This window comes from Corticium candelabrum, chromosome 4 (assembly GCF_963422355.1).
Source record: "Corticium candelabrum chromosome 4, ooCorCand1.1, whole genome shotgun sequence".
Classification (NCBI taxonomy): domain Eukaryota; kingdom Metazoa; phylum Porifera; class Homoscleromorpha; order Homosclerophorida; family Plakinidae; genus Corticium; species Corticium candelabrum.
The window spans coordinates 1,086,124-1,111,795 of NC_085088.1; the positions used below are offsets into that span (position 1 = coordinate 1,086,124).

General features: G+C 41.2%; 9 protein-coding genes across 13 annotated transcripts; 4 read left to right on the forward strand and 5 right to left on the reverse strand.

Annotated features, from left to right (window-relative positions):
• Positions 1 to 1,205: 1,205 nt before the first annotated feature.
• Positions 1,206 to 4,326, reverse strand: LOC134178157 (alanine--glyoxylate aminotransferase 2, mitochondrial-like). The gene is made up of 15 exons (XM_062644961.1): positions 4,258 to 4,326; positions 4,118 to 4,200; positions 3,962 to 4,054; positions 3,550 to 3,641; positions 3,352 to 3,475; positions 3,192 to 3,286; positions 3,009 to 3,102; positions 2,857 to 2,953; positions 2,701 to 2,801; positions 2,258 to 2,350; positions 2,125 to 2,197; positions 1,911 to 2,059; positions 1,693 to 1,842; positions 1,526 to 1,624; positions 1,206 to 1,456 (listed from the first exon to the last, which is right to left on the reverse strand). Exons 1-15 carry the CDS (start codon positions 4,307 to 4,309, stop codon positions 1,367 to 1,369), a joined length of 1,485 nt encoding a protein of 494 aa, XP_062500945.1. The 5' UTR covers positions 4,310 to 4,326; the 3' UTR covers positions 1,206 to 1,366.
• A 106-nt stretch (positions 4,327 to 4,432) lies between these two features.
• LOC134178070 (uncharacterized) lies at positions 4,433 to 6,059 on the forward strand. The gene is made up of 6 exons (XM_062644857.1): positions 4,433 to 4,630; positions 4,714 to 4,763; positions 4,917 to 4,999; positions 5,058 to 5,380; positions 5,447 to 5,525; positions 5,592 to 6,059. Exons 1-6 carry the CDS (start codon positions 4,491 to 4,493, stop codon positions 5,958 to 5,960), a joined length of 1,044 nt encoding a protein of 347 aa, XP_062500841.1. The 5' UTR covers positions 4,433 to 4,490; the 3' UTR covers positions 5,961 to 6,059.
• On the reverse strand, positions 6,038 to 12,512 carry LOC134178066 (uncharacterized). Of its 2 annotated transcripts, XM_062644851.1 has the most exons (25): positions 12,429 to 12,512; positions 12,299 to 12,370; positions 12,067 to 12,216; positions 11,703 to 11,810; positions 10,746 to 11,631; positions 10,588 to 10,676; positions 9,096 to 9,201; positions 8,970 to 9,016; positions 8,790 to 8,903; positions 8,578 to 8,723; positions 8,423 to 8,469; positions 8,280 to 8,350; positions 8,151 to 8,210; positions 8,015 to 8,071; positions 7,891 to 7,951; positions 7,709 to 7,830; positions 7,469 to 7,642; positions 7,314 to 7,406; positions 7,133 to 7,249; positions 6,902 to 6,975; positions 6,780 to 6,831; positions 6,631 to 6,717; positions 6,480 to 6,571; positions 6,369 to 6,402; positions 6,038 to 6,290 (listed from the first exon to the last, which is right to left on the reverse strand). In XM_062644851.1, exons 1-25 carry the CDS (start codon positions 12,492 to 12,494, stop codon positions 6,240 to 6,242), a joined length of 2,976 nt encoding a protein of 991 aa, XP_062500835.1. In that variant the 5' UTR covers positions 12,495 to 12,512; the 3' UTR covers positions 6,038 to 6,239. The 2 variants fall into 2 exon arrangements, with proteins under 2 accessions (XP_062500835.1, XP_062500834.1); XM_062644850.1 differs by having other exon boundaries at positions 8,790 to 9,016.
• Positions 12,513 to 12,548: 36 nt separating this feature from the next.
• On the reverse strand, positions 12,549 to 13,824 carry LOC134178072 (ubiquitin-conjugating enzyme E2 variant 2-like). The gene is made up of 5 exons (XM_062644860.1): positions 13,749 to 13,824; positions 13,552 to 13,691; positions 12,949 to 13,074; positions 12,811 to 12,890; positions 12,549 to 12,751 (listed from the first exon to the last, which is right to left on the reverse strand). Exons 1-5 carry the CDS (start codon positions 13,768 to 13,770, stop codon positions 12,688 to 12,690), a joined length of 432 nt encoding a protein of 143 aa, XP_062500844.1. The 5' UTR covers positions 13,771 to 13,824; the 3' UTR covers positions 12,549 to 12,687.
• A 432-nt stretch (positions 13,825 to 14,256) lies between these two features.
• LOC134178936 (sperm microtubule inner protein 8-like) lies at positions 14,257 to 15,714 on the forward strand. Of its 2 annotated transcripts, none has more exons than XM_062645849.1 (8): positions 14,257 to 14,450; positions 14,511 to 14,572; positions 14,780 to 14,832; positions 14,886 to 14,950; positions 15,012 to 15,076; positions 15,295 to 15,365; positions 15,430 to 15,462; positions 15,525 to 15,714. In XM_062645849.1, the coding sequence occupies exons 1-8, from the start codon at positions 14,282 to 14,284 to the stop codon at positions 15,547 to 15,549; spliced, it is 543 nt and encodes a 180-aa protein (XP_062501833.1). In that variant the 5' UTR covers positions 14,257 to 14,281; the 3' UTR covers positions 15,550 to 15,714. The 2 variants fall into 2 exon arrangements, with proteins under 2 accessions (XP_062501833.1, XP_062501834.1); XM_062645850.1 differs by having other exon boundaries at positions 14,511 to 14,530.
• Positions 15,715 to 16,043: 329 nt separating this feature from the next.
• LOC134178068 (uncharacterized) lies at positions 16,044 to 18,746 on the reverse strand. Its single transcript, XM_062644855.1, has 13 exons — positions 18,617 to 18,746; positions 18,497 to 18,542; positions 17,759 to 17,942; positions 17,434 to 17,489; positions 17,253 to 17,369; positions 17,113 to 17,183; positions 16,990 to 17,039; positions 16,868 to 16,931; positions 16,720 to 16,812; positions 16,612 to 16,665; positions 16,486 to 16,547; positions 16,325 to 16,419; positions 16,044 to 16,258 (listed from the first exon to the last, which is right to left on the reverse strand). Exons 1-13 carry the CDS (start codon positions 18,737 to 18,739, stop codon positions 16,185 to 16,187), a joined length of 1,089 nt encoding a protein of 362 aa, XP_062500839.1. The 5' UTR covers positions 18,740 to 18,746; the 3' UTR covers positions 16,044 to 16,184.
• LOC134178071 (UPF0547 protein C16orf87 homolog) lies at positions 18,717 to 19,494 on the forward strand. Of its 2 annotated transcripts, none has more exons than XM_062644858.1 (4): positions 18,717 to 18,812; positions 18,927 to 19,044; positions 19,106 to 19,173; positions 19,264 to 19,494. In XM_062644858.1, exons 1-4 carry the CDS (start codon positions 18,717 to 18,719, stop codon positions 19,492 to 19,494), a joined length of 513 nt encoding a protein of 170 aa, XP_062500842.1. The 2 variants fall into 2 exon arrangements, with proteins under 2 accessions (XP_062500842.1, XP_062500843.1); XM_062644859.1 differs by having other exon boundaries at positions 18,927 to 19,023.
• LOC134178067 (RNA polymerase II subunit A C-terminal domain phosphatase-like) lies at positions 19,475 to 23,435 on the reverse strand. 2 transcript variants are annotated; one of them, XM_062644854.1, is made up of 4 exons: positions 23,117 to 23,435; positions 21,076 to 21,537; positions 19,711 to 21,011; positions 19,475 to 19,644 (listed from the first exon to the last, which is right to left on the reverse strand). In XM_062644854.1, exons 1-4 carry the CDS (start codon positions 23,398 to 23,400, stop codon positions 19,544 to 19,546), a joined length of 2,148 nt encoding a protein of 715 aa, XP_062500838.1. In that variant the 5' UTR covers positions 23,401 to 23,435; the 3' UTR covers positions 19,475 to 19,543. The 2 variants fall into 2 exon arrangements, with proteins under 2 accessions (XP_062500838.1, XP_062500836.1); XM_062644852.1 differs by having other exon boundaries at positions 19,475 to 21,011; positions 23,117 to 23,431.
• On the forward strand, positions 23,418 to 25,432 carry LOC134178069 (endosome-associated-trafficking regulator 1-like). The gene is made up of 7 exons (XM_062644856.1): positions 23,418 to 23,665; positions 23,897 to 24,003; positions 24,072 to 24,326; positions 24,388 to 24,461; positions 24,767 to 24,878; positions 24,942 to 25,138; positions 25,201 to 25,432. The coding sequence occupies exons 1-7, from the start codon at positions 23,452 to 23,454 to the stop codon at positions 25,313 to 25,315; spliced, it is 1,074 nt and encodes a 357-aa protein (XP_062500840.1). The 5' UTR covers positions 23,418 to 23,451; the 3' UTR covers positions 25,316 to 25,432.
• Positions 25,433 to 25,672: the final 240 nt, after the last annotated feature.

Genomic DNA, 25,672 nt, shown 5'->3' on the forward strand with positions numbered 1-25,672 from the left:
ATTTCAATGCATTCATTAATTAATAGATGTAATTTCTGTACTAACGAGAAAGATCTTGCAGGTACATATGTAGTTCCTCCATCTAGTGAGTAATCAAGATCTGCTGTAATTATGGCAGTTGTTGATGCAAACGGGCAAGCAGCTAATAGAGGAATCAATTGATTGCTTACTGTGAAACGTGATCTACATTGATTACTGTTTCAGCTATATATATATATATACCTGCATCCCACAAAATAGTTTGAGCAGCAGTCAAGTTGATGGACTGACTTATCTGAAATTCAAAAACTTATAAACTTAAGCAGTGCAGCTATGCAAGCCTGATTAATTAAGTAAATACTAACCAGGTATCTTTCCGAGTCTGCAGTGGCTCCAAATAGCAGAACATGATTAGCCAACACAGCAGCTCCGCTACTCAATGTGCAGGCATTTTGTACAAGACTGCCTGACTGACTTGACCTGGGAAAACACACCAACCTACTATCAGGATGTGCAGATTCACGCACACATAACTAGAATACCAAAGGCTAGAGTCAATGTTGTTTGATCCATCAAATCCATCCTTGAAAAGAGCGCCAGCGGATGTACACTTGCCTATACAACAAAACAAAGAATTCAAACAAGACCGACCCTAGATGCATGACTGCTTGTGACCATCAGTAACTGAAATTAACTGCCATACTTCAGACTTCAAGCATATACACTAATTAATTCCTTTAGTTGAAGCACATGGCCACCGTTATAGGCCGCCAGCATGCCGTCCAATTTAACACCAAGTACAGTACCCAAGTATCTAGTGTGTAAAGGGTACTTATAAGCAACTAATGCGTAAAGAGCGATTAATTAAGTGAACACATGTCGACGCTATAGGGCTAGAACCAACCGCAAGCATGCGCAAATTAATAATCCACATCTTAACTTAAAGGCATGGAGTAAGGGAACGCTTCTAATTTTCCGATTCGCAACTGCATGAATCTGTAGAGTTGTAGTTCTCAATTTTTGCATTCCTCCCTCCGGTCGCCTCGTTCAAAAATTGCACAGCATTTACAGATCCTCACGTCTTGCTTACCTTGAGCTACAACAGTTTGGCCAGCGTTCAGTGCCAAAAGAGAACCCAGCAAGAGCAAAGCAACGGCCATAGGAGAAAAAGGTCACGAGACAGGGGGCCATCTACATACGGTGTCGCAAGCGATCCCGTGCCAGTGTACGGTACCATACACTGTACTGTACAGTGACGTCCCACACAACTTAACATGTACATATCTAACATAATTAATTGGACGGTATTCAAACCATGCGTATCGCATTTCAATCATTTCATCACGTGAATTGATAGGGACGGGGCTTGTCCTGCAATATCACTATACTACAGACGATTCAGAGCTTTCCGAAAGACGGCGATGGCAAAGTCAACGTCTTCTTCTGTGATGCACATCGGTGGCTTGATCCTAAACGTCTGCGAAAATAGAAATTTGTGAAAACTGGAAATTCAGCATTGACATGTTAATAAGGTGAACTCCCTCACCGAGCCATACAGACCACCCTTCCCAACAAGAATGCCAAGGTCCTTTGTATCATCCCACAAAGCATTTACCCTTTGGGGTGCCATTGGCTTCCTTGTTTCCTAAGCAGAAAACAAGTGAGAAACAACCAATTTCGGAAATCAATTAAAGTATATGAAGTTTACTATACCTGGTCATCAACCATCTCCATTCCCAGCATTAACCCAGTGCCACGTACATCTCCAATCACTGCGTATTCATCTCTCAATTCCAACAGCTTTCGCATGAAGTAGTCCCCTACTGTACGACATCTCTCCTGCAACTTTTCCTCTTCTATTACCTAAATAGTCCAACAGCTTCGTCTAAGTCAAGCAAATATTATTAATCTATTAATTAATGTGCATTTACATCAAGAACAGCAATGGCAGCAGCACATCCAATAGGATTTCCTCCATAAGTATTGAAGTGAAGCGCTCCAGTAAGAGATTTTGCTATCGTAGCATTAGTGACAACAGCACCCATTGGAAATCCATTGGCAATTGACTTAGCTAAAACAACTGAAAACAAGCAACTTACATAAAGCCTTTGTAATTTGACAACAAATTAACACAATATTGTCTACCAATATCAGGTTTGACTCCTGCCTGTTGAAAGCCCCAAAAATGTGTTCCAACCCGACCAAACCCAGTTTGAACCTTCCACAAATCTCTTCTTTTAATTAAATGATGTTATTCTTATGCTCAAAGAAAGAAGACCTCATCTGCTATGCAGACACCACCCCTTTGTCGTACCAACTCGTAAGCATCTGGCAGAAATCCTTTGGGAAGATGAACGGTACCTCCAACACCCTAGAAAATGACAAGGAGGTATCCATAAATGACCAAGTATAACTCAAATGCCAATACACAAAGACATTACACTTTACATCAGTATTGCATAGACTAAAACACTTAGGTTGTATGCTAGCATCCTGTCTGTAATGACAGATACACGGTATCGTCATAACTCCACAAGGAGTAGACAGCCAACATATATTTTCTATTTCTCAATTTATTACATTACATAATTTTACAATGTAAAGTAGGTAACAGCCTAAAATCATACACTCGTGCACACAACACATACACCATAATTTGCATTATATGATGTTGTGTATCAATTGTAAGGTGGTAAACAAACATAACACAAAAAAACAAACCTGAATATATTCAGCCATAAATCCTGCAATCTTCTTCGGCATGCTATGCTTCATCATGTCATCCAGTTGTTCAACATACTTATCACTTGCAACGCATTCACCTTGACAGACATATGTAAATTGGCAAGAAACCACATTCTGAGTATTAATCTGTACCAGGGGAGCAACTGCATATTCTATCTGCAACTTGACAAATAGATTCACGACACTTTGATCCACCCCATGGTCCACGATACACATCAGGATTAACTGTCTGGAACCAAAATATTGTTTCCAACCGAAATACTACATTAAATCATACCAACAACCTGATGGCAACCAAATCCATTAGGCAGCTGATGAGTCCAATTTCCTAATGCAGTCACTCCCATTGTATATGGACTCATACCATGATAAGCATTCCTATGTCAAACTCAAGTCAGTTACACTATATTGCAACCATCACAAATCAAAAAAGATGTCTTTGAATTCAAGGCAGAAGAAAGGCCTACCTCAATGATATGATGTCAAAAGCACCTGTGTGAAGACGAGCCATCAGCATGGCCAAATCATTTGCTTCTGAGCCACTGTTGCACATGTAGACTACCTACAGTAACAAAAACTAATTCACTAACTGCTCCCTTTGAGTTAAATGACAAAATCATATCATGCATTGAGATCTTCGGGAAGAAGAGCCACCAATCGCTCAGCATATTCATGTAAGGTTGAATGCCAATAAATATTTGTAGTGTGCCAAAGTTTGTCTATTTGCCTCTTTGTTGCTTGAACTACTTTGCTATAGAACAGAACAATTTTAATGTAATTACATACAATGACCACACTGTTGTGTCTTGTGGAAGGTATTCTCACGGATGGCAGTGTCCAACGCCAACAGTAACAATACCAGCAAATAAATCAAGATAACGTTTCCCTTCTGAATCAAACAACCATTGTTTGTGACCCTGCAAATATACATTAAACTTGAACAAAAGCACTAAAGTCCGGTAGTAACGAATTAAATAAATGACACACAAACACATGCAGACAGACACAGACACACACACACACAAACAAACACACACAAACAAACAAACACACAAACAAACACACAAACAAACAAACACACAAACAAACACACAAAAACAAACACACAAACAAACACACAAAAACAAACACACACTATACCACCCATGAACACAACGCAATTGTCAGTTTGTTAAACTAGCAAACAAATATTTAAACAAACTGAAATATTAACTATTAGCAGCTGCACACTACTTACCTGGTAAGCGTACAAGGGCTCTTTGTAATACGAAAAGACAGCAGGAGACAGATTGGTCGACCTAACTGCCTTCACTTTGTCTCTCGGCATGCCCTACAAACAAACGCGACTGCATATATCGAGATAGTCCACATCCCTTAACAGCAGCCACCCAACCTCAAACGGCAGTGGTTCGAAGTCACATGGTGGCATCCGAGGTTCGACGTCTGCAGACAAAAGCCTCGCGCTCGTCCTCCGCACTACATAAACACAATCCATAAGTAAATCAACGCCACTCCTAATGATAACGGGCCGACCTGTAGCGGCAAGCCGGCGCGAAAGAGAAAGAGTTGTTTGCCAAGCCAACATTTCCGAATCCGGGTGCACAATATTCCCGTATAATCATAATTGGTCTCATGTAGTTAATTAATTGACTACATACCCGTGTGTTTGACACCGCCTATTAGGGCGGCTCTTCGTAACAACTGAAAACAATACCACACATACACATGCAGACTCAACATCGAGTAGCAGTCTAAAGCAGCGTGCAATGAGCGTCCACCGGAAGGTGAGTGGTTTATCCGAACAAGACGTCACCGTGCAGAAGCTGCGAGAAGAAGTGCAACTGAGAAAAGCAGAAACAGAGTTGGCGCGCAGCCAGTTACGCTGTGTGCTCGTTCTTGTCAAAGAGTGAGACAGTTTTGCTGTAAACTGCAGTTATGATAGGCTGAGTGTAGCAAAAATATCGTCTGTTCTCTCGTTTATGTCATAAGGGCGTGGCAAGGAGACGAAATGGCAATGCGGCACGTGTCGAACATAGCAGGTAAGCTTCGCGTCAGGTGTGCACACGATTTGGCCAGAATTGCGACGCGAACGGCTAGCCGCCAACACGAATGGACTTATCATTGCGGCAAGCGCCAATAGTCGTGATCCCGTTAAGTCTGACGAATTCATCTAACTGCTAGTTCTTTACCAGGCGTGCAGCCACCGCTTAGCACTCACGTCGTTACCCAGATGCAAAGAGAAATCGAAGCAGTGCAAGACAGAGAAGAACTAGAGGTAAAGAGTTGTGTGGTGGTGAATGCGGCTGCCTTGTATGTGCTTCGACTCTGAGTAGGAGCCTGCAGTTGGTGTTTACAACAAGTGTTACGTTGTGGATAACGCTCCAACCAACGAGCAAGAACTGCAACACTCAAGATTGCAGGCGACCGTCGAGTATCTGGAAGCACAGCTGCAACGGGATCGGCACTGGCGAGCAGGAATGACGGATCAGAGGCACGAGAGCAGTCGTAATAGTCCATGTGCTTTTTCCAGATGGGATTACCAGTCGTCATCACCTCTAAAGAAGCTGAAGCAGTCCCTGCCTACCGAGCCTCCGCTCATTCACAGAGCATTCTCAGATACTGAACTAGCAACAACATCGACAGCAGACTTCATCAGGTTAGTAATATGGCTAATGCATGAACGTTGCCTCGTCCGTGATATTTTTGTGTGTACGTCCTACAGAGTTCTTCGTAACACAACTCCTGATATTTCGAGAAATCAAATACCTACCGCATCCGTTGACACCAAGAAACAAGCTGGTGTAAACACAACATGAGCACGTGTAAATTTTTTGAGTATTAAATTAATAGTAATGTTTATTATCTAGACAACACAACTGAAAAGCAATTCCACGTCAACTTGCCAGGCAAGAGCAGAGCCCAAACCTGCAGTTTCACCTAATCAAGCGCAAGCTCGTGCCGTGAGATTCAGGATTCCGCACACTGAGCCAGCTACATTGCTAATAGCAAAACGACGGTCACAAAGGGAACAGGCACAAAGTCAGCCAGTTGCAAAGTCAGTCAGTCCAACAAAAACTATCGCAATAAACAAAAAACAATCATATAACCCATGGCAACTTCCTCAATGTTATGTAACCGAATGCCCAGCAGTAGCTTGGGCAAGATCTGACAAAGAAATGAAAGCGACAAGACTTTTGCAGAGAAGACTTGGTATTGGTCCAGAAGGAATGGTTTAATTAATTAATCACTTTATTTTGGAGAAATTTAAAACTTGTCTCAAATTTGAGAGATCTAAGACTCTTGAAGCTAATAATTAATTACAACATATTGTCTGTATTCATTTAGTTTCAAATACTATCAGTGCAAATAATAACAACATTTCATTTCTGTTAATACTAATCAATGTGCAAAATTTACACTATCAATGCAAATAATAACAACAGTTCATTTCTGTTAATAAAATAAATCAATGTGCAAAATTTACAAAATTCCCACAGCAGCAGCAGCAGCATATTTCAAGATACTTCCATGTCTGTTTCATTCCAGTTGCACTTTCCATCAAGTAACTACATATAACAGAATCAACAGTACACCCAGCAATGGTCAATCACTTGAAGCGAAGACAATGACTGCATAAAACTTACTTGTTTTAGGTGTTTTATTGCCTTAGATGCTTCTCTGTATCATGCATGATACACGTATATCAATCAGTACAGTTGACAGTTGAGCACTCTCAATTGAAATACAAAAGTTACCTCGATAAGGGACCTTCGCCTTTCTCTCTGTCTCTCAGTACTCGTAAAACTCTAGAATTAATGATACCTTGCGCTGCAACAGCTCGTACAGCCTGTTTTGCAATTGTTTAAAAGAAGAAGAAAATTATGTAAATATGGTCAACATAGCAACCTGAATGCGGACGTAAACACTGGGATCAAGTTCAATAAGGTCCAAAAGCAGACGCAACTGCTGCATATCTTTAACACCTAATGTTCCCTAGCAATATCAAATGCATTGCTCATGAAATCAATTTGCATTAAGCGTGAAGAAAAAATTACCAGTGAAGTTGTTGCATGGGCTCGAATGTGATCATCTGGGTCTTCAAGTCGTCTAAAACAGAAAGAACAGCTTACAGTGAGTAACAAACACAAAACGTGAACTCAGTTAACAGCAAGTTTACTTGATAATTTGCTTTCTTTTTTCATCACACTTCCCAATATTCTTCAATGCAGCAGCAGCAGCTTGTCTTACAGTCTGAAATTAATTAACAAAGCACACTCCCATTTACAATGCAGTGTACGTACATTGCAGAGTACATCAAAAATTTATCTGCATAATGTATCCATGTACATTGACAGAGCAGGAAGATGGAACTGGCTGGCTACAAGACTGTAACACAAGCTTAGCTTACCTTAACAGGATCATCCCACAACTTTGTTTCTAGCAACCTAATAAGTTCAATTGACAAATGGCGAGACACTCTTTGTAGATTTAGTTGTCCAATTAGTGAAGCAGCACCTATTCGATCCTTCAAACAGAATGATATTATCACCACATTTGTCCATCACTGACATGTCATGTCAAGTGTTGACCTTTGAACTAAAAGATCCTTTTAGTTGTAGAAGAAGTGACTCAATCACACAATCATCACAACAATTCATTTGTCTTATGAGAACAGTTAAACTCTGCAATATGGGAAGACTGAAACTACAAGAACTGAAATGGCTTAGTCCAGATATTCCAATACCAAGCCTCTCTCTCTATAGCTGGAATCATCGAGTTTTCCCAAAAGAACCTTCTTTGCTTTATCATCATACACACACATTTCTCCCAAACAAATTGCTGCAGACAACTCTAATTCTTTGTCCGCCAGAAGAGTCTTTACTGTTGAAATAAGCTCAGAAAATGATGGTACCTTTGTCTATACCAACACACATCTAAATTAGCTACATCTTAAAATGATACAATGCTTATTGCAACATCTTACCTTGTCAACAAGTTTAACATTTTCAGAACTTGCAATTGCAGTTAGAAGTTCCTTTCGCAACTCGTTAGTCCCTCTTCTAAGAGCTGATAAAATTACTTTAATGGCACAGTCTTTCCACACTCCTGAAATATTCATCAAACGACATTTACTTGAGAATAATTGAGTTGCAAGTGTGTACAAACCAAGTAATAACATTGATCGTGAAGCTTCCATCTGCACCAACTCATCGCTATCATTTATAACCTTGATGAAACAATTTAATAATTTATTAGTAAACTAATTGCCTCATATCAACAACAAGCTTACTCTGTCTTTCAACCCATTCACAGTAGCTCTATCCTTCCAGAATAACAAACCAAGTGCCTACAACAAGCAGCAGTACCACAAATGCTTACAACTATATCTACAATGCATAAAGTACAGTTGATTAATTTTAAAAAACCTTTGCAGCTGTACGTCTGTCTGCAGCAATGGGCGACTGAAGCTGATGATTTAGAAGATACTAAATATGCAACATCAAATTCACGTCTTAATACAAAATGCCTTGCACAAGTCTAAGCAAGCTAGTTACTTCAATGCTCTTCGCTTTCTGTCCAAATCTATCTGAGTGTCTTTGACGAGTGCCACGCTGAAACTTTGTAGCTGTACATTCAAATGTTATTAACAAATAATTATAATGTAAGTTTGCGATATTTCAATAATATAATCTGCTACCAAAAGAGAGGCCTTTTGCTGTTGCCTTCCAAATGCCTGGGCGACTACTAAGATAAAATCAAATGCACACACACACACACACACACACACACACACACACACACACACACACACACACACACACACAAGACTAGTTGATCAACCGCATTACTCACCTGCTTCTTCGTTCTCTAACTGTCTGTCTGTCTACTGTACTATCAGATTGTCTAGACTGAACTGCAACTCTCTTCACACAAGTGTCTGTTGGAGAGCTGCCCTCTGTCCAATTCGTTGGATCTAAAGGGTACCGTCTGCTTCTATCCTAAATAATGTTATCAAAGGCAATATATTCATTCACAATAATAATTTAATTAAGTCAGAAACCAACCAAAACAACCATCTGAGATGATTCCCCACCATTCGGTATCTCCAATTCTGGAATGGCCAAATAAACTGAGGCTTGGACTGAATTTAATACTGAAAAGGAACCTTGTCTACCATGCTGTTCATCACAAACAACCAGTAGAAATAGAAATAGCGGTTGTACTGTACTGTATGAAAACAACACCTTTGCTGAGTTGCATCTGCTAGGTGTAGTAGATCGAGACTTTGATCCTAAAAGACACATTCATTATAATACAGTACGTTGCTGCATTAATTATCTATCTAAGCTGGTTTCATACAACATACATACTCTTGCGTATTTCAGGCATCCTGTGACCAGCCAGATCATCAGCAGTTGATTCAATAAATGTAAACGTTTGGTTAATCTTACGACAAAGCGACTCAAATCCTGAATGCTACACACATAGGAAAGATTAGAAAACAAAAATGACAACGCTGTTCAAATGTGACTGACATTTCAACCATGCACACAATATAAATCATAAATCCAGTCAATGTGGTGTAGGATGGCATAATGTGACGTGGCGTGGCATGGTGTAGCATGGCATGGTGTAGCATGGCGTGGCATGGTGTAGCATGGCGTGGTGTGGTGTGGCGTGGTGTGGTGTGGTGTAGTGTGGTGTGGTGTAATGTGGCATGGTATGGCATGGCGTGGCATGATGTGGCGTGGCGTGGTGTGGCGTGGCATAGCATAGTGTGGTGTAATGTGGCGTGGCGTGGTGTGATGTGGCGTGGTGTGGTGTGGCGTGGTGTGGTGTGGCGTGGTGTAGCGTAACGTGGTGTGGTGTGGTGTGGCGTGGTGTGGCATGGCATGGCATGGCATGGTGTGGTGTGACGTGGCATGGTGTGGTGTGGCGTGGCATGGTGTGGTGTGGCGTGGCATGGTGTGGTGTGGCGTGGCATGGTGTGGTGTGGTGTGGCGTGGCGTGGCATGGTGTGGTGTGGCGTGGCATGGTGTGGTGTGGCGTGGCATGGTGTGGTGTGGCGTGGCATGGTGTGGTGTGGCGTGGTGTGGCATAGTGTTGTGTGGTGTGATGTGGTGTGTGGTGTGATGTGGTGTGATGTGGCGTGGTGTGGTGTGGTGTGGTGTGGTGTGTGTGTGGTGTGGCATGGTGTGGTGTGGCGTGGCATGGTGTGGTGTGGCGTGGCATGGTGTGGTGTGGCGTGGCATGGTGTGGTGTGGCGTGGCATGGTGTGGTGTGGCGTGGTGTAGTGTGGCGTGGTGTGGCATAGTGTTGTGTGGTGTGATGTGGTGTGATGTGGCGTGGTGTGGTGTGTGTGTGGTGTGGCATGGTGTGGTGTGGCGTGGCATGGTGTGGTGTGGCGTGGCATGGTGTGGTGTGGCGTGGCATGGTGTGGCGTGGCGTGGCATGGTGTGGCGTGGCATGGTGTGGCGTGGCGTGGCATGGTGTGGCGTGGCGTGGCATGGTGTGGCGTGGCGTGGCATGGCGTGGCGTGGCGTGGCATGGCGTGGCGTGGCATGGTGTGGCGTGGCATGGTGTGGTGTGGCGTGGCATGATGTGGTGTGGCGTGGCATGGTGTGGTGTGGCATGGTGTGGTGTGGCGTGGCATGGTGTGGTGTGGCGTGGTGTAGTGTGGCGTGGTGTGGCATAGTGTTGTGTGGTGTGATGTGGTGTGATGTGGCGTGGTGTGGTGTGGTGTGGCGTGGTGTGTGTGTGTGAGCATGCGTGCACACACACATCATTCATGAAATACAAGTATAGTACATTGTATACAACATTCCAGAAAATTAACCCAGTTGCTACATAGATACCATTCACCTCAAGTTCCATCTTTTCATTCGTTTCAGAGCTACCCAAGACTGAATGGACGGTTCGAGCCCTCCAAGGTATTGGTGTGCGCTTAGTGCCTAAAAACCAACAACAAACTTCATCGTTTATACATATATATTGTATACTTAACACACTAAATGACTTACGAGAAGGTACAAAGCTTGATTCCACTGCAAGACCAAGGCGATGCCATGACAAAGGATCATCGACACCATACCCTTCAATAAATTCATACTGAGTGTGAATATTAGGAGGTCGTCTCAACGATCGAGGTGGAGAATGGACATGTGGCTCTGGTAAAGGTTGAGTAGATGTCTCTGACTTAATTTCAGTGTTTTGGTACAGAAAGTGTGGTGATCGACCAGATTTAGACACTCTGGCAGTAAGAAGAGCTCCATAGTTAGATAACGCCTTGTGGGTGACTGGAAGTGTGTCTGTTCGAGCAGACCATGCCTGACTTATTAATGCCAAATCACCTAATTCATCATCACTCTCTCTTTTAAAATCTTCATCAACCTCCTGTTCCTCAGATTTATCGCTAACAGTAAGACTAATAATTGATTCATGTTTGTGGTCTATCAGAGACGTATCTTCCAACTCATTCCTACTAGCCTCTGCCTTCATTTCCACATTACTTTGAACAATTTCAGAAGCATAATCTGATTCTTCTAAAACAGAGCTACCTTCTTCACTGTAAACGCTTTCTGATTCTGACTGTGTTTCATCATCTGATTCAGCAACAGAACTACTTTCCACAGTCACTTCAGATCCAATAGTTGAAGCAGACTGTTCTAATTCTCCAGAAGACAAGAAGCCAGCCTGTGGACTTGCCAAAGCTTCTTCAAGTGTAGATAGTCTCCCATTAATATGCTCCTGAATTGGTCGATGTAACATTTGTCCATCAAAACTACTATTTCCTACAGTTAATGATGCTTCTGCAGATCCATCAGGAGGAACAACAGTAATGTCAGGCACCATGTCGTTTGATTGCAAACTGCTAAGAAAAGGCTCTCTTCTAGGCTCTCTTCTAGTCTGCACAAAGATTGCAGAAAGTTTGTAAATGCACAAACCACACGTGTATGTATAAACATGAAAACCCTGACCTCCATAGTTTGCCTAGTAGGTCTAGTTCGACGCATTTTCCTCCTTGACAACAATAGTTTTTCAAGCCGATCCTCAAGCCACCTAACACGCTTTCCAAGACTCGCAACCTAACCACATACCAAAACACATCTCATTGATTCTCAAATACATTGATAGCTACATGCCCTCTTAGTATCAGATCCATACGCAACATGTATATGCAATCGCACAATTTATCCATTAAATTGATTTATTGAATTCGCAATGCATACGATATGTATTCAATTTTCATTCCTTAATTAAAATCACAAACATTAACTGGCATTCCATTCCGTGCGTGTACACAATATGTTGCTACGTGATTGCATGTTTACAGCGACGTACGTCTCGTCCTTCTTTCCTCGCCTTCTCTACATCTCTCATGCAGTGAGCAAGCTCAGTACGAATTTTAACCAACAACTGTAACATTACAATCAGCTCATCAGTCCTGCTCCGAAGTGCCTGAACGCTAGCCAAACGACTAGCAGCATCTTCCTGCAAACAAAAGTCGCGCCCAAAAGCACACGAACGATCACAATTCCACGAGCGCATAACACCAACGCAGGGAAGCAAATACCTCTGTCTCTGCACTCTTCAATAAACCCAATGCTTTCTCCAGATTTGTTTGCGCATCTTGAACGAGACAAAACTAGACAAAAACCTAGAGTCTAGATTGTAGCCAACTTAGAAATCTCTTAACATTCTACCTGCTCATTTAGCATAACGTCCGTTCGATGCGGTAATGCAAACACCTGCTTCAGCCGACTTGCCATGACGGATGGCGAGGTCAAGGCGTCGTTGGTATCAGGCAACGACCCACAACGAAGTCCCGGATGTTATATATTCGTATGCATGTGCTACAGACCTAGTTGTACTGTGCAAAAGGACTCTATCAGAGAAGCGTGCACAACGTATACTATTCACACGCAAATCCAAAAGTAACCCAAGTCTGCAACCACAAGTCTATCAAGAATACAATGAACCCTCTGGAGGCTGTGCTAGCTTTGCATTCTCTTTCGCTGTCATTAGCCTGAATACGAAGAAACAGAGATACATCACCGACAATTACACATAAATGAAGTGCTTTACCTCCGCAATTCTGTTAGAATAGTTTTTATTGTGTAGTTTCTCTGCCATCTTGCTAAAACAGGAATAGCCCTCTTGTCAACCTGTAGTTTATAACCATTCGTATGCATTTCTGACTGCTGTCTGCAAGATATGGCTCACCTGACCACTACTAGCATGGACACCGTTCATATTAATCCGAGTCTGAAATCGAACTATTGGTGGCTCAACTGGATAATTTGCCCCACATTGTAGTTTCAAGCTGTAGATACGACCTTCGAAAACACACTAAAACATCAACAAACACTTAATTAAACACACAGGAACATCTTATAGCCTTTTAATGTTTGCACGTTGGAATCACAGAGAAATGCCTGTAATCATGTCCATATCGTTGCCAACACTTCCAACTAAATGCATAAAAATACTCCTACTACTGCCATTACTAATGTTGTCAGCAAATACAGTCAACTAGTCCCCACATCAACACCCTTCACTGACCGTACCTTGGACAAACATAACAATAAAAATATGGGTTTAGACTAAATTTTACTCTGAACTTCAAAATGCAAGGCACCATCAAATACAGCATCGACACTTTCTGCATGTTATCTTCCACGCCAGTAACTAATTACTCATTCACATAACATGATAAACAAAACGGTTGATGAAGAGATAACAAATATTACGTGATCTCTATGACCCGAAAACACGAACACCCAAAAGGGAGCCCGCTTACACATCTCTCGTTTTCACGTTTCGTACCCGTGGAGGCCCGATAATCATTCCTGTCCAACTAGTCATCGTCATGTCGTCGTCGTTCTCCAAGCCCCAACTAATCGTTCCATCCCCACTTCCCTTCTGGCCTTCCTCTAACTCTTCGAGCAGACGAAAGTTCCTGGGAACTATCGTAGCGGCAATCAGACACACGAAATATGCACAAAGAAAAGCAAAACACCAACCTACGACTGAGCCAGCCATCATGGAATGTGGGCTGTCACATGCGAATGTATAGATCTATGTGGGTGTATTCAGCTGCAACGCAAGTGGGTCTGCGTGTCCGAGGCTGACCTTCGGAAGAGTAAAAATTTCATTAGATATCTAGACTGCAGATGCTCAAATAAAAACATATAAATTATAAATTTAATTTAATTGGTTTTAATCAAACACATTTATTATCTATTGTTGTGTATGATACGTATGTTCTAGTAACAGCAGTAACATTATGTAATTAATTAATTAAATTTAATTAAACAAGTAAAGCTTTTCCAATAAATCTATAACGAGTATCTATGGAAATCGTGTGTGTGTGTGTGTGTGTGTGTGTGTGTGTGTGTGTGTGTGTGTGTGTGTGTGTGTGTGTGTGTGTGTGTGTGTGTGCGTGTGCGCCACCTCACCTACTACAACTATGCGTAACACTCATTATTCACACGCAACTGCATGCACGTGATCACTCATCTAATAAAGTTGTCCTGGAGCTGCAACCACCATACAAATGGACAGATCTATCTCCTCTTCTAGTTTCTACGCTCGTTACAAGTTAGCTGGCATCAAAACCGGCATCTACAATCCTCGACTTCCAACATTTCGCCGTATGGACATGGACGATGCTGCCTGCCGAATGTGTGATGAACACAGCAGGACGACAACGTTATGCTCGCATGGTATCTTACACATATACTTGTTTATTCGACTGGATTCGTCATAATCACGACCGTTTACAGAGGAGATGGAAGCTGCGAAGGTAACAACAGCAGCCAGTGGTGCAGACAAGCTATGCTGCCAGGTCGTTTACATCTGTGTTTATAGCACGGCCTAGCAGTCTGTGACAGACGTGCATGCATTGATCGACCAGAGTAGTGCATGAGGTGTGTTGTTGTTGTTGTTGCATGCTCTGCTCGTTCGTTTACAGTGGTGACGTTGAAGCCATAGCGATGCTGCACGTGACGTCACGTGTTGCGGTGGCATTTATTGTTTGTTCTACTGTACATAGGATATCACCGATACCGGCAAATCTCTACGAGACAAAATCCCCCTTCTAGACGAGTACGACCTTCCGATATTTGAGTAGTCATGATTATAACTTTAAAAATGTTTAGAATTCCACCATTTAATTGGCAAAGCTACCTGACAGCTCCAAGTTCTCTAGGAAATAATCAGAATGGTAAACATATTAATATTGAACTTTTAGTTTCCTTGCAAGTATTGCATGTACATCTGTATAGCCACGCCGCAATTCAATGGCTACGTCCTGCGTCGATTTTCTCCAGCAGTTACCAGCTCATGGAAAGTAAGACAATAGCATTCATCTTTGTAGTTAGATAGATAGACCAGAAAGAAACAGATCACAAACATGTGAAAGATAGAGGCATGTGAATAAAATGGTTGAGACATGTTTGAAGCAGGCACACACACACACACACACACACACACACACACACACACACACACACACACACACACACACACACTTGTACAAGCTGCTAAATTCTCTTGTTGTACTTGCAGTATTGTCTTCGTCAAGAGCCAGGCATTGACAAAAGACATAAAATACCACGACCTGTTCCAGCAACCATCTAGTGAGCACTTAGTAGATCATCATTTTCCAGCTATCGTTATTCTAATATCATATTTAACTTGCAGCAGCAGACACAGGGATATCTTCACAACTCACAAGTCTGTCTTTGGTTTTGTGTAGAAGACATTGATCAATCTTATACTCTGTGTTCTATTCACAGCATATCTGTTATGGCCTGGCACTGAAGGGTAACAATAACTGCTGTTAACGTTGACTAGAGGTATTCTATTTGATATTCCTCATTGATTCTACTACTGTACTGTTAACATAGAATGAGATAGTGATGTAGTCTATTTATGTACATGTTACTTTCCCAATGATTTGAATAAAATACATGTGCTGATACCCAATCCTACCAAATCATAACATAAGAAGTCAATCCACCTGTGTACACCAATTGCGAATAGCAAACGATATGACAGGTCAGCATGCCTTGCCTTCACTTCCCTAACTTTCACACTATTAGTATATCTAGCTACCTTGGTACTTATCAATCAACCATCAATCCATCAATGTTGCATCATAAAACAACAGCATGAAAACACTGTCTGAGATATATATTATGGGTACAGTGACCACAGATTATTGGTACTGACTACTCTCTGCATTCTTGTGATCCATGCAGCTAACTTTTAATACCACATTCGTGAATTGCAGCAAAAACAAGCAACACAATGACCACACGTATAACAAAGTTGCTGTACTAGGAGCTGTCTTCTAAACAAGCAAACCTTCCACAATTTCAGCAATGGAAAGCAACACAATGTTAACACAATAAGCACAGAAATGTCTCCTCACAACAAATTCATCACAACAATTTCTAAACAGAAAATTGATTGAGAACGTTTTTCCTTTTTGTAAATTCATCAGCTTTGTTGGCACTCACTGACCCACCTAGAGCAATACAGTAAGTCACCTAAGCCAGTTGCATAACCTAAATACACATTTGCCAATACACACCAAGAAGACGCTCGATTCGAGACACTTCACTGGTGACAAATTCAGTGCCCTTCTCCTGAATTTTCTTCATAACTTTCACATAGTAAGTTGCATCTCTAACAGACAGAAATGAGTAATAGCCATAGTAAACTGCTGTCCATGATAAACTTCTGTCTCGTTACTGTTTGCTGGCATGTCCATCAGCTACAGCTGAAGCCTGTTCCATGATTGAATCTCGATTGTTCTAACGAAAAACCGCAACCATTACTACACATCTCAATTCTTCATAAATTCTTTTGATTGGAGACCTCCTCAGCCATAAACTTTTTGGCTAATTCATTCAGTTCTTCAACTAGTCCAGCCTACAGAGTGTTTATCAAACACAGCCTTAATTCCATAGCAACAATCTTTCTCACAGAAGAGTCCAGTGCTCCACTAATGAGTCTGTGTGTGCCACACTTTTTATTCAAAAACTCAACAAAGTCCTTTTCCTCTCGGTCACCGTTATACTACAAAGTGCACTAATCACAAAATGGCATACACAAGACAAGTGAAAGCACAAACCTCTTCGCCATCCTTGTTGTCTTTAGGAAAGAATTTGATGGTAGGAAAGCCACTAACACCATACCTATAAGCCTGATGCTTAGTAAAGCTATTACTAGCAAATAAATTTCAAGTAATCTCACTTTTCCCCAATGCTTCTGTGGCCATCTGCATCGAGTCTTGCCACCACACACTGCAACAACGATCAGCAGTAGCAAGCATTCATTGTAACTTAAACAGACACATGAATGATGTACACGTCATACATTTGGTTCATTCTTATATGCTGCACCGACTTTCTCATACTTTGGAGTAAGAGCCTTGCAGTGACCACACCCTAAATGACACAATTTGTGTTTTAGTGCATAACAGAATTTGAGAACGTGCTGTGATAATTATGACTTACAGGGTGCATAAAACTCAACAAGCACATCGTTTGATTCATCCTTAACAATTTTGTCAAAATTGCTAGGATCAAGATCAACAACAGCTGATGCTGCCTTCTTGATCTTTGCTCTGGTGCCTGCAAGTAAATCACCTCCAAGTATAACTAAGCTAATTGACTAAAGCTGGTCGCAATCACTGACCTGCTTTGCTATTGATAAAGTTAATCACATCGTCAGCACTTCTGCCACCACTGTAACTACAACACACAAGAAAATCAATCTCTAGCGACATAAAATCGCCATCTAACTTCACTTTGGTCGATAGTAAGTGAACGTAGGGTCCGTGTTTCTGTTGATTGATAATCTGATAATTCATCTGTCTGTCTGTTTATTTAATTAATGTTTATTTTCATACACGAATTTTGTTGTCGCCATTAGTGTAACTTCTCTTGTCAGTGTATTAGTCATCTACTGTACATGTACCACTCTCACTGTGTACAAATTAAGAACACATTAACAAACCTACTCTTCTGGCTCTGTGCTGCCTTTTGGAAAGAATTTCAATGTGGGGTATCCAGTAACACCAAATCTAGATGCCAAATCCTTCTCGGAGTCTGCGTCTACCTTCGCAATGGTCACGTCATCAACATTGCTGAATGCATCTCCAACTTCCTCATATGCAGAAGCAAACTGCTTGCAGTGTCCACACCCTAACAATTCATCGCAAAGTCATTAAATTAAAAAATATTACTATACTCCAGTAGGGCTTGTATAAAAATGAGCAAAATAAAGTTATTGAGCAAATCAAATTCCTACTAGTTACTGCTCGCATTTACACATATTCTTGTAAGATTTGCTCAAGGACATTGATTCAAATCACAGCATGAAAGCCCATCAAAACAGATTAGCAGACTATACGATAAAGCTACTTTTATTTGTTCTATGTAAAGTGATCTAATAGCATAGCTCAGAGAGTCCAGACACAGCTTGCCTCCTTAACTCTTAAGGCCAAATTCCACAATCCACTCCATTTGCAAATAAACGCTACAGATGTCATGTTTGCCTTGAAATCCATACAGCTTGTAGAATGCCAATATTTCGTCAAGAATTAAACATCATCGAGAACCTTCATTAATTAATTAACAAAAGGCTTTAAATATTGTTCTCTTTCTCCTCCCCCTCCATCCACGTGGCCGCCAGTTATTGGTCAAGAAAGTACAGTACTGTAGCTACACGAACAAAGACGACATGAACGAAAACTTACACGGTGCGTAGAACTCTACAAACGCGTGTTTATCTCCAGTAATCACCTGGAAAGTAAAAAGGAATTTGTTCGTCACGCTTCGTCGCTAGTCGACACTTGCCTAGTGCTTGCACGCCTTACCTCGTCAAAATTGCCTTTATCTAAATCGACAACATTGCTCGAGACAGCAAATGCGGCGAAGAAAAGAAGAAACGACAACACTGGCCACCAGGATCCCATAATGAGCGAATACGTAATGCGCATGCGTCTGTCTCTAACAGTTTTTGTCATGTCATCGGTGGTTCGCGTGAAGAAGTGTCCAAAATGTGCCAGCTGTGTACGTGGCGTTGATTTTTATGCCAACTTTTGCGTTTATTTTGTCATTTCTAGAGATGTAGACAATCTAGTTGCGAAATTTGTTATCGATCACTCATCTTCTCTTTCAATCTAGATTCCTGTGGCGTGTAAACGCTGTGCGACATGTAGTTACGTATTTATACCGCGAAAAATTGGGACTGTGGCGCCAGTAACAGTTTCTACCTACGCAGGTCATCGACCAGCGCGTACTGGTTTGAGTTTTTTGTTGCAATTATTCGCGTTTTCCAACACATGATGGTTTTTTTGATTTAGCACGTTTTAGAAGAAGACTTCCCGCTTCTAGATATTCTCCTGAGTTGAAACAGAAGAGATCGTCGGAGGTCACTTCCGTTACGTTAATATTAGCCTATCATATGTGTAACGTAAAACCCTAACTCGTCGTTTTTTTCTACCACGGTACTTGCATGCAGGACGTCAGGGAGATGGAAACGGATAGTAGCGAATCGTCGGAGAAACGCAGAGGTACACGGCCGAGGAACTTCGAGCAGTCGAATGAAGAAGAAAAATTTGAGGTGGATGAGACGGAGGAGGTGCTGAGACCTCCAAAGCACAGGGCGCAGGCCTTCCGTTTAATTCTGATTGACATTAATAGAAAGTTGGGGCACAGACAGACAACACAGGTTCAGCCAAAAGAAAATTAGGTCAATTTCTATTTGTACAGTAATTATATAAGTATTTATAATTGTTGAATCAGAAATGAGCTATTTCTTCATCAAGTAATGCTGCCATCTGGTCTTCACTGCTGCTCTGTCCACTCTCGTCATTGCAGCTACTATCTCCACTCTCATCATCTGGTGAAAAAGAGCCAGGCATCTTGAAAGACAGTGAATTTGAATCACTGTCACTATGTACAATACCTGCCCTGTCCTTGGGTTCATCATCTTCATTAGACGAGTCATCACTTCCCAGTGCCTCGTTAACTTCTCGATCCATTTCAGCAAACTCTTCATCACTGAAGAGCCTTTCAATACGTTTCATTGAACCCACACCGTTTTCCTCTGTTCTATCTTTCTCTCTCTTTGCTGGTCGAGCCAGTCTTTCGTCGTCTAAGTCAACAGCCACTGGAAGGTCATCAACAGGAAACAGTTTTTCATCGACCCATTCCCAACGCTCAGCACAACACCACAGCCAGTCAGGACTAACCAAATAGATACCACGCATTTTCTGTGCCTGATATGCCTTGTGGGTGTCTCTCTTAGCAGCAACAACATGAGTAGTCACTACCTGTTCCGTTTTCTTCTTTTTTGGTGGGTTACCTGTTGAGTGATCATTTAGCACAAGAGTTGTACTCACAACTGCTCCTAATGCCGTGGCTGTCTGCCATATTAGTTGCTCTTCTGGTCGAGTGATGTTTGTTGGAAACACACTACTGAAAACTATGCTGGCTCCACGAAGAACATTCCTCTTCATGTGGGTTATTATTTCACGCAGATCAGGATAAGGTGAGCCATCACTCATCTGATCAAACTGTTCATAGAATGATGCATGAATGTGATTGAGAATTTGACCAAGATACAGCAAGTAGTTATCGTTGTCACTCTCCTCTAAAGCTAACATGGCCTTACTGAGTACATGAGATGTCCGTCTACCTGGACTATGTACACTAACATTCCCTGTATAGGCAGCATCGTCAGTTCCTGTACTCTTGACAATAACCTGTTCAACTTGTTTATTCTTGTCATCTGTCTCTGTCATTTGGCGTTGTAATTCATCTTTCTGTAGAGCAGAATCAGATGACGAAGACACAGACTCATTAGATGAAGAACGAGACAATGAAGAATGAGATGACTTATCATCATCATCTTGCTTATCTTTCACTACAGCTTTCTCTGCATCGTTGTTTCCCGTGTTTTCTGATGCACATTTCTGATGTATCTCTGTTTTAGTCTGTTTTGTGGACTTCCCCAAATCTGGTTCTTGAGACTTTTCCTTTATTTCTTTGTCTGTCACTTCACCTGTCATTCCTTGACTTTTATTGGTATTACCTTGACTACATGCTTCTTCTGACTCGGAAGACTTACCAGATGGAGAATGAATATCACCGACATCCTTGAAGAAACGATATGGTTTAACCAGGATAAGGTTTGGTATGGATGCCCAGACGTCTTCCCTGTCATCAATAATTACAAGCATAGAGTCATCAATAGGAAACAATGCCCTACACACATATAACATGTAACATGTATTATTAAATAGCAGTGGCATCAACAACAAAGGCCAACCTCAAATTTGACGCCTTCAGATTTTGATCCACAAGCTCATCTCTCGATAACACTCTCCGGCCAAACAGTTTCTCGTCTGGATCCAGAATTCCAGCCACAGTATGAGCATATTCTCTCCCTCCCATTGTAAATACATGCATTTCATATTTTGCTGAGATATTACTCACAAAGTCCTTTGCACCAGGCCTCAGTCTGCAGTGATAAAAGTGAGGATAACCAGGTAACTGAAAACCGTAAACATCCTTGAGTCCTGGTTCAACTGATGGATCAACTGTTGTGTGTATAAGTGTTTGGTCAAGGTCTACAATAAGAACTAGCTTTCTCTGTTGGAGCAACCTCCCTTCATCACGACCAGCAATCTGTCTTGCTTCCGTTTTACTCACTTTCAGCTGTGGAACAGTGTGGACTACAGCAAAATGAGCAGTAGTGTTCGATTCCAACAAATCAGCCTTGCCTGAATGTCTGAAACACACAAGTAAGGCTGATATAAACCGATTGCGAAACTAAACCGTTCGCAAATGGTCTAAACCGTTTGCAAATTTGCATTTGGTTAGACCGTTTCTGAATTGGTTAGACCATATAATGCAGACCGGTCTCAAATGGTTTAGGAAGGTAAACCATTTGCGAATGGTTTAAGCCATTTGCGAATATTTCAGATATCGGGAACCCGAATGATTTGGCTGTCGTAAATGGTTTTCTATTCGTTTGGTTTACAAAATTTTTTTGTAAGTTTGCTTGTTTATTATTATAGAAAACAGTTTTCGCAACTGTTTAATTCTCAAAGATTCAGACTTTTGCCAATTGCACCATATATACCTGGATCGATCCGTACCTGGGAGTTGTCTCTTGTATGGAGGACAAGTTCGTAATCTCCTTCTAGCAATTACCATCTCAAATGTCACACCTATAGTTTGGTCAACTATTGTCACCTTGATTGCTCTACTTTGGACCTATGTAAATTTGGAGAAGGTTTCTTTTAGTTTGTTTAGATATAGTGCGTTACAAAGCAGTCAACTTGATAAGATGATTGGGCAAAGATTCATGCCATATATAAAGGAAATATTCTGCATTCAATTGCTAGTTTAGAGCGCTACCTGACGCATACAAATACTTTGTATACAAATGGGCAATTCGTGCAGAAAATGATAGTCAAATGTAGGTTAAGTTAGTTGCATTTTCCTATATAGCCCACTATAGTGCATCAAAAAGTATTCAAATTAATCAGACGTATGGGCAAAGATTTCATGGTATATGTAAAGGAAATATTCTGCATTCAATTGCATTTTCTACAGACTGTAGGATATTGATTTCCACCAAATTTACAATGCAGTGTGAGATCTAGTGGCTATCTAGCTAGATGACTTGGTTTTGTAAAGCTATCATAAACCTTCTGATTCTGCCTTCAGCGTGTTGGACAACAGTCATTTGACCAGTCAGTGTCAATCATGTTGTCATTGGCTCTGGAGACAATTGTTACATAATACTGGGAATGCAGAATCTTCTTAATTTGTTCCTCCATCAGCAATCGTTGTTGAGTTATATGATACTTGACAAACTTTTGGCACCAGTGGCATCTTCATCAAATTTTTTCTAATTTTTTTAACTGATGCTACTTTGACATTCAAAGTTTAACAATATTAGCTATTGTTGTGTATTATTAAAACTGTAGGGGTGCTAACCAATTTGCAAATGGTCTAGACCATTCACGAATTGGTTCAGATCCTCGATCGGGTTATCTAGTGTTCGTATATGGTCTAACCGATTTGGAAACGGTCTAACCAAATGCGAATTCGCAAACGGTTTAGACCATTTGCAAACCGTTTAGTTTTGCAATCGGTTTATATCAAGGCTAAAGTCAGTTTGAAAAACTAACACTAAAAACAGTACAAACAAAACTGTAGAGAACAGGGGCGTGTCAGCGATTTGTTTATTCTAAAGCAACAGTGCAAAAGCAGAAACTTCAGACTAATTATTAGCAAAAACCTGAGACTGACGATCACGTGATCACGATGAAAGTTTACTACACGTACTGTACACTCACTTTCTCAAATTTGCACCACAGTGAGCGCACATGTCGAAGGCAACAACAGAGTGGTCGCATCCACTCTGCAGTCTTACGACTGGTACATTGGCTTCAACATCAGTCTCTTCGTTCACCAGGACGTCAACGACATGCCCAACGTACGGGCTCTTCAGTTCCTTGATTTGGTCTCCAATCTTGTAGCGGCATAAAGGCGTTCCTTTCGTAACCCTCTGCCCTTGGGCTACCCTCCATTCAGTCAAAACACCTGAGGTTGAAGAGGATAAACACAACTCGTCTTCCATGGCGCAAGGTACGGGACATCAAGCATATCTATCACGTGATCTGGACTGAGGATGGACGAAGACGAGGAACGGCCAACGAAAGAAAGCAATCCTTTTTCATTTAAAGCTTTTGTTAAGAAAAAAGGTAACGAGGATGCCGATGTTTTTTCTGTGGGACAGAAGAGCTCAAGCTCTAGAGGTAACAGCAGGCGTTCATCAAGTGCTGTGGCTGCAAGTTCGAACCTCGAAACAGCAAATACACCTTTTCCTGAGGTTGAAACTGAAGGTTAAATCATTTATGGGACCTATTTATGGTATAGTTTGGATGTGATTCTGGTGTCTAGCCGTTGTTGATTCAGTTTGTCTGTTTCTTTGTCTTGTCCCGTTCCCGTTCGTCTGTCTCTCTGTTTGTTTGTGTCTTTGTTTGTCTGTTAGTCTGTCTTATTCACATGTCTGTCTGTCTGTCTTGTATCTTGACTAATGCCAATGCATAAGACAACAGTTTTTCTTCGTGCAGCACCACCACTGAAGGGGAAAAAGGAAAACAATCCATTTTCTTTCTCTTCTTTTGTCAAACGTGAGAGCAAGATGAATCATGTGCAAAGTCAACAGGCTAAATCGCAGGTTTTCTGATCATCACTCCTGGTATATCCTTTATCATGTATCTGTATTACTGGTGTACACGTATTTAGAATCAAAAAGGTATATTTGATTCAACATCTGAAAGTGACACTGAAGAATCCAGACCATCATTGCTTCACATTCCAGTTGGTCACCAAAATCCACTTGTGACTAAACAGCAAGAAGGACCACGTAGAGATAGTGATAGCTTTGGCAGTGATGAGGAGGACATACATAGCACTGACAGACAAACGTTCTTGACTCTGAACGGAATGGAATTGCAGCTTGGATTGGAGAATGAATCAGAGATGGCCGAAGTAAAAAAGGTATTGTATTGTTAATTTCTGTTTCTTACAGAACATGTAGTTTATGTGCATGTGCTTATAGCTGAGAGCAGAGAATACAGAACTGTCTCAGCAAATTGAAAAGTTGAAGGAGCAGCTTGCCAGAGAGAAACAGAGGTTCTGTAATCTATATGGTAGTATGTTACTATTACTGTATGTCGAGAAAGAAATAAGATGACTTTGTCATCCATGTATTATACATTGATCCAACTATTATTATGGCACTGCCTTGTTGTTAGTTTGTTGTTAGATAGAAGGGTATCATTTGTAATTTTGTCTATTTATTTATCTGTCTGTCTGTCTGTGCATCTCTCTGTCTATCTGTCTATCTGTGTTAGGGCTGTGTTCATCTTTGTCTATTTTGTATCTTCAATTTGTTTATATCGTCACTTGGTTCCAGTAATTTGTGTTATGTTTTGTAGGTCAGCAAAATTGTCGAAAAGAGTTGAAACACTACAGAAAAAAGAAGCTGAGGAAACTGCAGCGCTAGAAAACATGGTACAGATGGTTGAGAAGAACCTTCAGCTCACTACAGTATGGTAGAATTTGATTCCAAGGGATCGAGTTGGTTTAGTTGGAGTTATCTTTACATTATAGAAACGAGCTGTTGCGGCTGAGTCTGAAGTAGCTCGTCTTCAAAATGACTTATTGTCAGTGACAGCACAGTTAACAGAAAGTGGCAGACAAAAAATCGAGGAAACGTTTAAAGCACAGTTTGCTTTAATTGAAGACCAGTCTCAAGTTGCAGCAGAGAAGATGGTTGGTGCTGCAACAAAGGCTGAAGCATCACTAAGGTGAAATTAAATATTAATGAGAAAGATGAAAAGTTGTTTACACTTGATACTGTTTTGTACAGGGAAATTTTCACAAACGTCGAAGACTTGAAATTGGCATCTAACCTTATGTATTCTGTTGCTCGTGCTGCCAGGATTTCTCAATGTCGGCCAGGGAATCTGGATGAATCAAGCTAATTAGATTAAAAATTGAAAAAACGGTAGTTCCTATAAATAGTATTTTCTCATACCGTGACATTAGAGGAATTATTGATGAAGATGAAGTAATATTCATAATTTATGAGGCAGGAACCTGACTTGGTTTAGTTAATTAAAAGCAGGTAATGTGACGCGCGAGCGCTGCATGGAGGAGCGAGGCGAGCGCTATATACGGCTCTGGCCTATAGCATGGATATCCTGAATCAGGCTCTGGCCTACGAAAAGAATTTGTGGTGACGTGAAACAAGAGTTGTTTTGTACTGTTTCAGACAGATTTACAAGCAGCGAGCTTAAAAGCAGGATTGAGAAAGTTATTTAATTAATTAACCGACATTT

What these genes read in the sequence shown, in the direction of transcription:
- LOC134178068 (XM_062644855.1), bottom strand. Translation starts at nt 18,739, where the DNA reads ATGCGCATTACGTATTCGCTCATTATGGGATCCTGGTGGCCAGTGTTG. An exon ending in ATAAAGGCAATTTTGACGAG is followed by an intron (nt 18,543 to 18,616) that starts GTAAGGCGTGCA and finishes TTTACTTTCCAG; the next exon opens with GTGATTACTGGAGATAAACA. An exon ending in GGCAGCACAGAGCCAGAAGA is followed by an intron (nt 17,490 to 17,758) that starts GTAGGTTTGTTA and finishes TGTGTGTTGTAG; the next exon opens with TTACAGTGGTGGCAGAAGTG.
- LOC134178070 (XM_062644857.1), top strand. Translation starts at nt 4,491, where the DNA reads ATGAGCGTCCACCGGAAGGTGAGTGGTTTATCCGAACAAGACGTCACC. An exon ending in GTGCTCGTTCTTGTCAAAGA is followed by an intron (nt 4,631 to 4,713) that starts GTGAGACAGTTT and finishes TTATGTCATAAG; the next exon opens with GGCGTGGCAAGGAGACGAAA. An exon ending in TCGACAGCAGACTTCATCAG is followed by an intron (nt 5,381 to 5,446) that starts GTTAGTAATATG and finishes TACGTCCTACAG; the next exon opens with AGTTCTTCGTAACACAACTC.
- LOC134178157 (XM_062644961.1), bottom strand. Translation starts at nt 4,309, where the DNA reads ATGTTGGCTTGGCAAACAACTCTTTCTCTTTCGCGCCGGCTTGCCGCT. An exon ending in TTATGGCTGAATATATTCAG is followed by an intron (nt 2,351 to 2,700) that starts GTTTGTTTTTTT and finishes GTCATTTTCTAG; the next exon opens with GGTGTTGGAGGTACCGTTCA. An exon ending in TGGAGATGGTTGATGACCAG is followed by an intron (nt 1,625 to 1,692) that starts GTATAGTAAACT and finishes TTTTCTGCTTAG; the next exon opens with GAAACAAGGAAGCCAATGGC.
- LOC134178936 (XM_062645849.1), top strand. Translation starts at nt 14,282, where the DNA reads ATGGACAGATCTATCTCCTCTTCTAGTTTCTACGCTCGTTACAAGTTA. An exon ending in CAGACAAGCTATGCTGCCAG is followed by an intron (nt 14,573 to 14,779) that starts GTCGTTTACATC and finishes TACTGTACATAG; the next exon opens with GATATCACCGATACCGGCAA. An exon ending in TCTAGGAAATAATCAGAATG is followed by an intron (nt 14,951 to 15,011) that starts GTAAACATATTA and finishes ACATCTGTATAG; the next exon opens with CCACGCCGCAATTCAATGGC.
- LOC134178067 (XM_062644852.1), bottom strand. Translation starts at nt 23,400, where the DNA reads ATGGAAGACGAGTTGTGTTTATCCTCTTCAACCTCAGGTGTTTTGACT. An exon ending in TGTGGTGCAAATTTGAGAAA is followed by an intron (nt 21,538 to 23,116) that starts GTGAGTGTACAG and finishes TGTGTGTTTCAG; the next exon opens with ACATTCAGGCAAGGCTGATT. An exon ending in CTGAAGGCGTCAAATTTGAG is followed by an intron (nt 21,012 to 21,075) that starts GTTGGCCTTTGT and finishes ATATGTGTGTAG; the next exon opens with GGCATTGTTTCCTATTGATG.
- LOC134178066 (XM_062644850.1), bottom strand. Translation starts at nt 12,494, where the DNA reads ATGGCAAGTCGGCTGAAGCAGGTGTTTGCATTACCGCATCGAACGGAC. An exon ending in CGAGGAAAGAAGGACGAGAC is followed by an intron (nt 11,811 to 12,066) that starts GTACGTCGCTGT and finishes GTATGTGGTTAG; the next exon opens with GTTGCGAGTCTTGGAAAGCG. An exon ending in AGCAAAAGGCCTCTCTTTTG is followed by an intron (nt 8,351 to 8,422) that starts GTAGCAGATTAT and finishes TTGAATGTACAG; the next exon opens with CTACAAAGTTTCAGCGTGGC.
- LOC134178072 (XM_062644860.1), bottom strand. Translation starts at nt 13,770, where the DNA reads ATGATGGCTGGCTCAGTCGTAG. An exon ending in GATGGCTGGCTCAGTCGTAG is followed by an intron (nt 13,692 to 13,748) that starts GTTGGTGTTTTG and finishes CCGCTACGATAG; the next exon opens with TTCCCAGGAACTTTCGTCTG. An exon ending in ATTCTAACAGAATTGCGGAG is followed by an intron (nt 12,752 to 12,810) that starts GTAAAGCACTTC and finishes CTTCGTATTCAG; the next exon opens with GCTAATGACAGCGAAAGAGA.
- LOC134178069 (XM_062644856.1), top strand. Translation starts at nt 23,452, where the DNA reads ATGGACGAAGACGAGGAACGGCCAACGAAAGAAAGCAATCCTTTTTCA. An exon ending in AGATGGCCGAAGTAAAAAAG is followed by an intron (nt 24,327 to 24,387) that starts GTATTGTATTGT and finishes ATGTGCTTATAG; the next exon opens with CTGAGAGCAGAGAATACAGA. An exon ending in AGAACCTTCAGCTCACTACA is followed by an intron (nt 24,879 to 24,941) that starts GTATGGTAGAAT and finishes TTTACATTATAG; the next exon opens with AAACGAGCTGTTGCGGCTGA.
- LOC134178071 (XM_062644858.1), top strand. Translation starts at nt 18,717, where the DNA reads ATGAGCGAATACGTAATGCGCATGCGTCTGTCTCTAACAGTTTTTGTC. An exon ending in GTCCAAAATGTGCCAGCTGT is followed by an intron (nt 18,813 to 18,926) that starts GTACGTGGCGTT and finishes CTTTCAATCTAG; the next exon opens with ATTCCTGTGGCGTGTAAACG. An exon ending in AACAGAAGAGATCGTCGGAG is followed by an intron (nt 19,174 to 19,263) that starts GTCACTTCCGTT and finishes ACTTGCATGCAG; the next exon opens with GACGTCAGGGAGATGGAAAC.